Source organism: Mauremys mutica, chromosome 12 (genome assembly GCF_020497125.1).
Source record: "Mauremys mutica isolate MM-2020 ecotype Southern chromosome 12, ASM2049712v1, whole genome shotgun sequence".
Classification (NCBI taxonomy): domain Eukaryota; kingdom Metazoa; phylum Chordata; order Testudines; family Geoemydidae; genus Mauremys; species Mauremys mutica.
The window spans coordinates 37,654,135-37,665,146 of NC_059083.1; the positions used below are offsets into that span (position 1 = coordinate 37,654,135).

Here is an 11,012-nt window from a genome sequence, read left to right on the forward strand (position 1 = left end):
AAATCTTTCCATCACTCCCTCTTCTGGCCCTCAGACAACCTTCCAACCTCTCCAAGCTCATCCTCACCCACAGAACAGGACACACGAATGCAAAGCGACACCAAACCCTGCCAGAGCAACAGATATAAAACCTGCAGACATATCTCCTCTGCTATGATGATTATCACCCCCAAAAAAACACCTGTCTAGATCCATGGGCAATACACATGCCTATTACAATATGTAGTGTGCCTCATCCATTGCACTAAATGCCCTGATAACAATTATGTGGGTGAAACCAAACAATCACTACGCTCTTGAATGAACTCACACAGGAAAATGATAAAAGACAAAAACACCCATTCGCCTGTGGGTGAACACTTTTCATAAAGTGATCATTCTATATCTGCAAAAAAATTCTATATCTGATGACTCAGTCCTTCTCCCAAAGAAAACTTTCACAACAACTTCAAGGGATGGGCCTGGGAGCTTAAATTCATAACGTTGTTAGATGCCAAAAATTATGGACTGAATAGGGACAATGGATTTATGGCTTATTAAAACAATCCGTAATCCACTAACCACCCCACCCCCCGCCTCCTTCCCTATGACTGGAGACATATTAATGGACATCTTACTTACACTGGTATAAACCTAGAATAACTCCATTGACTTAGTGGAGCGAGTCTGGATGTACCACTATAAATACAGCATTTTGCATAAAAAATCAAACAGCATGTTCTTATGGGGAAATAACAAAGTATCATCAATTGATTGTGTTTGTAAAGAAACACAGATAAAAACTATGTTCATAAGAGAAATATAGACATTTTATTCTTGCTGAATAACCTCCAGCCACTGAGTTTCCTCAGGGAAGCTTTGATTTCCTTGTTCCTCATGCTGTAGATGATTGGATTCATTACTGGTGGCAGCACGGAATAAAGAACAGCCACCATGAGATCCAGATTTGATGGAGAACTGGAGGTGGGTTTCAGGTAGGCAAAGATGCCAGTGGAAACAAACAAGGAGACCACAATGAGGTGAGGGAGGCAGGTAGATAGGGCTTTATGCCGACCCTGCTCAGTGGGGATTCTCAGCACTGTTTGGAAGATCTGAGTGTATGACAGAATTATAAGAACAAAGCAGCTTAAGCCTAAGCATGCACTCAAGATGAGTACCTCAACTTCACCAAGGTACGTGTCAGAGCAGGCGAGCTTGAGTAGCTGGGGAATTTCACAGAAGAACTGATCCACCTCGTTACCACCACAGAAGGAGATTGCAAATGTGCTCCTGGTGTGCAATGAAGAATAGACAATTACACTGATCCAGGCACTGGCTGCCATTTGGACACAAGCTCTCCTGTTCATTATAGTCTCATAGTGCAGTGGTTTCCAGATGGCGACATATCGATCGTACACCATGATGGTGAGTAAGGCGAAGTCAGATACAGCAAAGAAGATGAGGAAAAAGACTTGGGCAACACATCCAGAATAGGAAATGGACCTGGTGTTCATGAGGGAATTAGCCATGGATTTGGGGATGGTGACAGAGATGGTGCCGAGGTCTAGGATGGACAAATTAATCAGGAAGAAGTACATGGGGCTGTGAAGGTGGTGGTCTAGAGTTACAACCATGAAGATGAGAAGATTCCCCATCATGGCTGCCAGGTAAATCACTAGAAACACCACAAAGTGCAAAATCTGCAGCTCCCGAACGTCAGAGAATCCCAGGAGAAGGAACTCTGTTATGTTGGTTTGGTTGGACATTTTCTTTCTTAGTTCATTGTGTCCTGCCTGTGGAGGGAAAGACAAGGGCAATGGTCAGGATTATAGTGAGAGACAGAGTGACCCTGTTTCCCCTCTCCATAATCTCTCATGATGTGAATGTCAAAGGTGCACAGCATTCGTCACTTCTATTGATTGGAGGAACAAATGTTCTTCACCTCTCACAAACAGAGCACTACTCTGGTGTGTTATCACAGGAGTGTAAATTGGCATTGCTCCCTTAAAGTCAATGTAGCTCGGTCAGTTTACATCATCTGAGGATCTGGCCCAATATGTGGCTTTATCAAATGCAGTATGGAGGATGGAACAAAGTACAACCCAAATCCAACAATGTTAGCCAACCTTTTGCCCCTATTGCTACACTTACCAGGCTCATAACTTGGCCATGAAATTAAAATGCCCACACAGCCTGGTTCCCACTAGGGTGACCAGACAGCAAATGTGAAAAAAATCAAGATAAGGGGTGGGGGGTAATAGGAGCCTGTATAAGAAAAAGACCCACAAATCGGGACTGTCCTTATAAAATCAGGACATTTGGTCACCCTAATTCCCACTTTCCTGGGAAATGCAGTGTATACTTATCCGGAGTCCCACATGGCAGCTCATCTGTGATGATTCCATCCCAACACCACACAGACAGCTGCCTGTTTACATATTGATTTATGGCACTACATCATAGCTGCATTTCGATCTCTGGGTGATGATGGGCTAGTAGCATTGCTCAGTTACTGCTAGGATGTATTGTTTCCCTCTGTGACTTTATGTCTGTACTGTGCGGTCAGTGGCAGCCAGGAGACTTGGGTTCTACTCTTGGCTCTGCCACTGACCTTCACTGTGACCTTGGGGCAGTCACTTCTGCCTCTCTTTCCCCTCCCTCCATTTGTCTGTCTTGTCTACTTTGAATGTAAACTCTTTTGGGGATGGACTGTTTCTTCTTAGGTGTATGTTCTGTGCACGTGTGGACAGTACTTTTGTTTAGTGGGCAGCAGTGTGGGACAGAGGCTATGATGGTAGAAGAGGAGAGCTGTGTTCTAGTTCCATCAACCTCCTGTGTGTCCTTGGGTAGGATCAAGATAGACAAGCTTTGTCTGGGGGCTTCAACTCTTTGGGCTTCAGTTTAGAGAGGTTAGTATGTTTAAAACATATTCTGTGTGCTACCAACTTCGTTACTTACTTAGTTTCACCATCCTGCAGCTACTCCTTTGAAAGACATAAATACAGTTGCAACACAGGGAATAGGTTGGAAACTGTGGTGCCATTGGACAATATTCATGTTCCCCACCCTGGCTTAAAGCTAAGTTTCCAGTTAGGAGTACTTCGACAATTTCTGCTTTAGTTCAAAGGAAAATTGGATTTTTAGTTGAATACATTTTCATGGAAAGTCTCTGCTAACCATAAAAATTAAAACATTTTTGTACATTTAGTTTTATGACTAAAATTTTTGAGTTTCCAACAGTTTTAGGATGAAATTGTTTGGTTCTCACAACCTCAATGAAAAGTCAATTTTTTCTGATGATTTTTTTTTAAATCTGATCAACTCTAGATGTCTGCATAATTTGATAGTGTGACAGACCCAAACCAGTGGGGTACAGGAGTCTGGTAGAGGGCAAATATGGTCACTGGATGAGTAGTTTTCTGTTCCCTGAGTGACCAGAGCAGGGGCTGCACTAGAGTAATCAGGAACCTGATAGAACCAGTTAAGGCAGACAGGCTGATTAGAACACCTGCAGCCAATCAAGGCAGGCTAATCAGGGCACCTGGGTTTAAAAAGGAGCTCACTCCAGTCAGGCGCGGGGGAGCCAGAGGAGAGGAAGTGTGTGTGAGGAGCTGGGAGCAAGAGGCACAAGGAGCTGAGAGTGAGAAGGTGTGCTGCTGGAGAACTAAGGAGTACAAGCGTTATCAGACACCAGGAGGAAGGTCCTGTGGTGAGGCTAAAGAAGGTGTTTGGAGGAGGCCATGGGGAAGTAGCCCAGGGAGTTGTAGCTGTCATGCAACTGTTACAGGAGGCATTATAGACAGCTGCAATCCACCGGGCCCTGGGCTGGAACCCGGAGGAGAGGGCGCGCCCGGGTTCCCCCCAAACCTCCCAACTCCTGATCAGACACAGGAGGAGTTGACCCAGACTGTGGAGAAGATCACTAAGGTGAGCAAATCTGCCAATAAGCGCAGGACCCACCAAGGTAGAGGAGGAACTTTGTCACAATAGTTAAAGTCTTAAAAAATTCTAATGGCAATTCATAGTTCTGATATTAAATTTTCCCTGTATATTAATACCCTAACATATTTAATTGAAATAGAAAACTTACTTTCATAGACTCATAGAATCATAGAACTGGAAGGGACCTCGAGAGGTCATCTAGTCCAGTCCCCTGCACTCATGGCAGGACTAAGTATTATCTAGACCATCCCTGACAGGTGTTTATCTAACCTGCTCTTAAAAATCTCCAATGAAGGAGATTCCACAACCTCCCTAGGCAATTTATTCCAGTGCTTAACCAGTCTGACAGTCAGAAAGTTTTTCCTAAGATCCAACCTAAACCTCCGTTGATGCAAATTAAACCCATTGCTTCTTGTCCTATCCTCAGAGGTTAAGAAGAACAATTTTTCTCCCTCCTCCTTGTAAAAACCTTTTATGTACTTGAAAACTGTTTATCATGTCCCCTCTCAGTGGGATGAAAATTGTTAAAATCGTGGTGGAATTCCTCGAGGGCTTCTTTTTCATGGGTCCAGATGATGAAGATGTCATCAATGTAGCGCAAGTAGAGTAGGGGCGTTAGGGGACGAGAGCTAAGGAAGAGTTCTTCCAAGTCAACCATAAAGATACAACTTCCATCCCACCATCAACCTCAGCCTAGACCAATCCACACATGCGGTCCATTTCCTAGAAACTACCGTGCTAATAAGTGATGGTCACATAAAAACCACCCTATACTGGAAACCCACTGACTGCTATACTTACCTACATGCCTCCAGCTTCCATCCAGGACACACCACACGATCCATTGTCTACAGCCAAGCTCTTAGATACAACCGTATTTGCTCCAATCCCTCAGACAGAGATAAACACCTACAAGATCTCTATCAAGCATTCTTAAAACTACAATACCCATCTGCTGAAGTGAAAAAACAGACTGACAGAGCCACCTACTACAGGACAGGCCCAACAAAGAAAATAACAGAACACCACTAGCCATCACCTACAGCTCCCAACTAAAACCTCTCCAGCGCATCATCAAAGATCTGCGACATATCCTGAAAGATGATCCCTTACTCTCACAGATCTTGGGAGACAGGCCAGTCCTCGCTTACAGACAGCCTCCCAACATGAAGCAAATACTCACCAGCAACTGCACACCATACCACATAAACACTAACCCAGGAACCTATCCTTGCAACAAAGCCCGATGCCAGCTCTGTTCATATATCTATTCAAGTGACACCATCATAGGACCTAATCACATCAGCCACGTCATCAGGGGCCCTTTCACCTGCACACCTACTAATGTGATATATGCCATCATGTGCCAGCAATGCCCCTCTGCCATGTACATTGGCCAAACCAGACAGCCTCTATGCAAAAGAATAAATGGACACAAATCTGACATCAGGAATCATAACATTCAAAAACCAGTGGGAGAACACTTCAACCTCTCTAACCGCTCAGTGACAGACTTGAAGGAGGCAATTTTGCAACAAAAAAACTTCAAAAACAGACTCCAAAGAGAGACTGCTGAACTCAAATTAATATGCAAATTTGATACAATTAACTTAGGTTTAAACAGAGACTGGGAATGGTTGGGTCATTACACTAATTGAATCTATTTCCCTATGTTAAGTTCTCCTCACACCTTCTATGGGTCATCTCAATTATCACTTCAAAGGTTTTTTTTCTCCTGCTGATGATAGCTCATCTCAATTGATTGGACTCTTACAGTTGGTATGCATACTTCCACCTTTTCATGTTCTCTGTATGTATAAATATCTCCTGTCTGTGTGTTCCATTCTATGCATCCGAAGAAGTGAGCTGTAGCCCATGAAAGCTTATGCTGAAATAAATTTGTTACTCTCTAAGGTGCCACAAGTACTCCTGTTCTTTTCTCTGGGAACAGTTTTCCAACCAGTTATGCACCCACCTTATAGTAGCCCCATCTAGGTTGTATTTCCCTAGTTTGTTTGAGACAGTATCAAAAGCCTTACTAAAGTCAAGATATACCAAATCTGCTGCTTCTTTCCTATCCAAAGGGCTTTTTACCCTGTTAAAGAAAGCTATCAGGTTCGTCTGACTCAATTTGTTCTTGAGAAATCCATGCTGACTGTTACTTATCACCTCATTATCTTCTAGATGTTTGCAAATTAATTGCTTTATTATTTTCTACATTATCTTTCCAGGTACAGAAGTTAAGCTGACTGGTCTGTAATTCCCTAGGTTGTCCTTATTTCCCTTTTTATAGATTGGCACTATATTTGCCCTTTTCCAGTCTTCTGGAATCTCTCCCATCTTCCAAGACTTTTCAGAGATAACACTGCTCTACAGGCAAAATGCTTCTGAAATAAATGTAGTCCAACTTTACTAATTCTGGGTCACTGAGAACAAAAATGATGCTTAAAATTGTTGATTGGCTCTAGTTTTCAAGATATGCTATTGGGTCAGTATATACGACCCTTGACTTGGGAATAGCGGAGGATAAGTGAGTTATAAAGGGAAGGGATCTCAATTTAAACCAGAAATGACTAAAATACATCTTTGACTGGATCTATGAATAAATCTATGACTGGCTTTGGACAGTACTTGCTTTTTAGGCAAAACAATGAATGATGCAATCTGAAGCTGGTATTGCATCATACATGATATGAATTGCATCATGTTATTCCTAGAAGTCATGGATGATGCAAACATAACAAAGCTTACATCACTCTGCTGAACAAATTGCCCTATATCAGCTCTAGAAATCATACAGTGTTGTGCTCTCTTATTTGTCAATGTTTGATTTTGCAAAGGGACACATTTCTGTTTAGCCAAAGTGAGCAGAGAGGCCTCGTACTTGTGTGAACAGTGCAGATAACTTCTGCTATGTTGTGAAGTGACTTTTGCATCACAAAAGTGCAGTATAACCACTATGGTTAAGAAAGCCTATCACCTTTATTTTGGCTGCAAAATTGGAGATCAGGACAAGAGGTGGGCCCCACACATATTCTGCAACACTTGTGCAACAAATCTTCGCCAGTGGTTGAACAGGAAAAGGAAATCTATGCCTTTTGCAATGCCAATGATTTGGAGACAGCCAAAGATCATACCAGCAATTGTTACTTCTGCATGGTGCCTCCAGTTGGGAAAGGTTTGTCAAAGAAGAAAAAGTGGGCTGTGCATTATCCAAACATTCTATCAGCTATATGCCCAGTACCCCACGGAGAAGGACTGCCGGTTCCTGATGCACCAGAATCATTCTCACTTGACTCAGATGAGGAATAGGAAGAGGATGAAACTTCTGGTCCTGAACCATCATTGTCACAGGACCCACATTTTCTCCCATCCTCCTCCTCTGAACCACACCTCATAACACAAGGTGAACTGAATGACCTTGTCAGGGATTTGGAACTACCCAAGAGTAAGGCAGAGCTGTTGGGCTCCAGACTACAGCAGTGGAATCTCCTGGCAGGTGATGTTAGGGTGTCCATGTTCCGTGACCGTCAAAAGGATCTTGTCCCATTCTTCTTCATGGAAGGTGATCTTGTAGCCTGCAACAACATCGATGGTGTGATGGCAGCCCTCAACATCGTTCACGATCCAGATGAGTGGAGACTGTTCATTGATTCATTGAAGACGAGTCTTAAAGCTGTTTTACTGCATAATGGCAATGTTTTGCCATCAATTCCAGTTGGTCATGCAGTCCATATGAAGGAAACCTATGACAACATGAAACAACTTTTGAGGTGCATAAACTATGACCAACATCAGTGGCAGCTTTGTGGCGATTTGAAGGTTGTTGCTCTCTTGCTTGGTCTGCAGACTGGATACACAAAGTCCTGCTGTTTTCTCTGCTAATGGGATAGTCGTGCAAGAGATTCCCACTACATCAAGAAAGATTGGCCACTCCGACAGTCATTGGAGCCTGGGAGGAAAAGTCTTCAGAATCCACCACTTGTTGAATCAAGGAAGATTTTTTTACCACCCTTACACATCAAGCTGGGTCTGATGAAGAACTTTGTCAAGGCCATTGACAAAACATAAGCAGCTTTCAAGTACCTCCGTGGAAAATTTCCAAAGTTAAATGAAGCTAAGATAAAGGAAGGTGTCTTTGTTGGTCCTCAGATTTGTGAACTTCTTCGAGATGATGCATTTGACCATGCACTGCGTAGCAAGGAAAAGACGGCATGGAAAGCCTTCCAATTAGTGGCAATAAATTTTCTCGGAAACAACAAGGCAGACAACTACAGGTTGTTGGTGGAAAACCTCCTCAAGGCATACAAAAGCCTTGGTTGCAACATGTCACTAAAGATACATTTTTTGCACTCTCATCTAGATTTTTTTCCACCGAACTGTGGAGCAGTGAGCGACGAGCACGGCGAGCAATTTCACCAGGACATTGCAACAATGGAGAAACGCTATCAGGGCAAATGGAGCCCATCAATGCTTGCAGACTATTGCTGGACAGTGACAAGAGATGCTCCATTTAATGAATACAAGAGACAAGCCAAGAAGCACCGAGTAGACACTGAATAGGACTAAACTATGTACATAATAGTTTTTTGCCTTTTGTTTCATAATAAATTTTAGTTAGATAACCCTTTTGCTGATTTTTAAAGTGTTACATAAACAGGACAGGTGAAATATTATCATGTAAAGCAACCATAAACACATGAAAAGACCTAGGTTTACAATTTATGATTAAAACTCTACTATCTACACAATATACATAGACATAAAATGTAAAAACTTAAATAACTTAGAAACAGTAGCCAATCAGTTGTTTTAATTGTCATATTTGAATTCAGCACATCAAAATACATAATAAATAGCACATTTTATCTCTGAAGCACACAACTTCTCAAAAATTGTAGACCAGTGTAATTGCTAATGGCTCAGATATCTCCTCAGTCAGCTCCTTGAGTATTCTAGAATGCATTTCATCAGGCCCTGGTCACTTGAAGACATCTAACATGTTTAAGTAATTCTTTCCCTGTCTTAGCCTCTGATCCTACCTCATTTTCACTGGCATTCACTAAATTAGACTTTCAATCTCCATTTACCTTCTTGGTGAAAACCAAAACAAAGAAGTCATTAAGCACCTTTGCCATTTCCACATTTTCTGTTATTGTTCCCCCCCACCTCATTGAGTAATGGGCCTACCCTGTCCTTAGTCTTCCTCTTGCTTCTAATGTATTTGTAGAATGTTTTCTTGTCAACCTTTATGTTCCCAGCTACTTTGATCTCGTTTTGTGCCTTGAACTTTCTAATTTTGTCCCTACACACTTGTGATATTTGTTTATATTCATCCTTTTTAATTTGACCTAGTTTCCACTTTTTGTAGAACTCTTTTTTGAGTTTTAGATCATTGAAGATCTCCTGGTTAAGCCACGGTGGTCTCTTGCCATACTTCCTAGCTTTTTTACGCAGTGGGATAGTTTGCTCTTGTGCCTTTAATAATGTCTCTTTGAAAAACTGCCAACAGTCTTCAATTGTTTTTCCCCTTAGACTTGCTTCCCATGGGATTTTGCCTACCAACTCCCTGAGTTTGCTAAAGAGTCTGCCTTCCTGAAATCCACTGTCTTTATTGTGCTGTTTTCCCTCCTACCATTGCTTAGAATCATGAACTCTACCATTTCATGATCACTTTCACCCAAGCCATCTTCCACTTTCAAATTCTCAACCAGTTCCTCCCTATTTGTCAAAATCAAATCTAGAACAGCCTCTCCCCTAGTAGCTTTCTCCACCTTCTGAAATAAAAAAATGTCTCCAATGTATTCCAAGAACTTGTTGGATAATCTGTGCTCTGCTGTGTTATTTTTCCAACACATGTCTGGATAGTCCCCCATCACCACCAAGTCCTGTGCTTTGGGTGATTTTGATAGTTGTTTAAAAAAAGCTTCATCCACCTCTTCTACCTGGTTAGGTGGTCTGCAGTAAACCCTTACCATGACATCACCCTTGTTTTTTTACCCCTTTTATGCTTAGCCAGAGACTTTCAACAAGTCTGTCTCCTATTTCTATCTCAACCTAAGTCCAAGTGTATACATTTTTCCCTTCCTGTCCTTCCTGACTAAACTGTACCCTTCTATACCAATATTCCAGTCATGTGTATTATCCCACCAAATCTCCATGATGCCAACTATGTCACAGTTGTGTTTATTTACTAGCATTTCGAGTTCTTTCTGATTATTCCCCATACTTCTCACATTAGTATACAGACATCTAAGATACTGATTTGATTCCCCTCCTGCCCCCGCAGTTCTGTCTCATCTCTCCCTTATTTCTGCTATAACAGCCGATGCTCCCCTCAGATTCCGACCCTTCTCCTAGGTCTCCATGGTTTTGACTTACCTGTGGGCTTTGGTCACCTGCCCCCATTGAACCTAGTTTAAAGCCCTCCTCACTAGGTCAGCCAGTCAGAATCCAAATATGCTCTTGCCCTTCTTCTTTATCCCAATTTGCAGTGCATTTGATCTTGCAGCGTTAAGAATCATTGGTCACTATCTATCTATCTATATGCCCACTGCCAGGATTGTTTGGTTCTCTCTCTCTCATATTCCCCCATCACTGTATTATCCAACAGTTGTTGTTGTGCCCCTTCACTGCATGTTCTGAGTTGCAGTGTCTCTCTGCAGTTCTTAGCACAGACGGGTGCTCCCTGCTTCCCTCCTAGGGCAGGCTTGGGTAAGACGCAATGGACTAAATGGGATCAGGGACTGAAAGCCACTCCCAGCTCTAGAGATGGTCCCACCTTGTGCAGGCTTCAGACATGGTCACAGCCCAGGGTGTCCCTGCTCTGGAGCTAAATAGCCGAATCCAGTCTCCAGGGCTGTGAGCCCAGCTATGATCTCACCTCTGGAGCAAATCACCCTGACAACCTGCACTAGCTGATCTTAAGCACTGGAACAAATTGCCTAGCAAGTTGTGGAATTTCCGTCATTGAAGGTTTTTAAGAACAGGTTGGACAAACACCTGTCAGGACTGGTCTAGAGAATGCTTATTCCTGCCTCACCATAGGGGCTGGACTAGATGGCCTATGGAAGTCTCTTTCTGCCCTCTGA

At 42.6% G+C, this 11,012-nt stretch overlaps 1 protein-coding gene across 1 annotated transcript; it reads right to left on the reverse strand.

Moving 5' to 3' along the window:
* Positions 1-788: 788 nt before the first annotated feature.
* LOC123346751 (olfactory receptor 14A16-like) lies at positions 789-1,745 on the reverse strand. The gene has a single exon (XM_044984213.1). The coding sequence runs from the start codon at positions 1,743-1,745 to the stop codon at positions 789-791; it is 957 nt and encodes a 318-aa protein (XP_044840148.1).
* Positions 1,746-11,012: the final 9,267 nt, after the last annotated feature.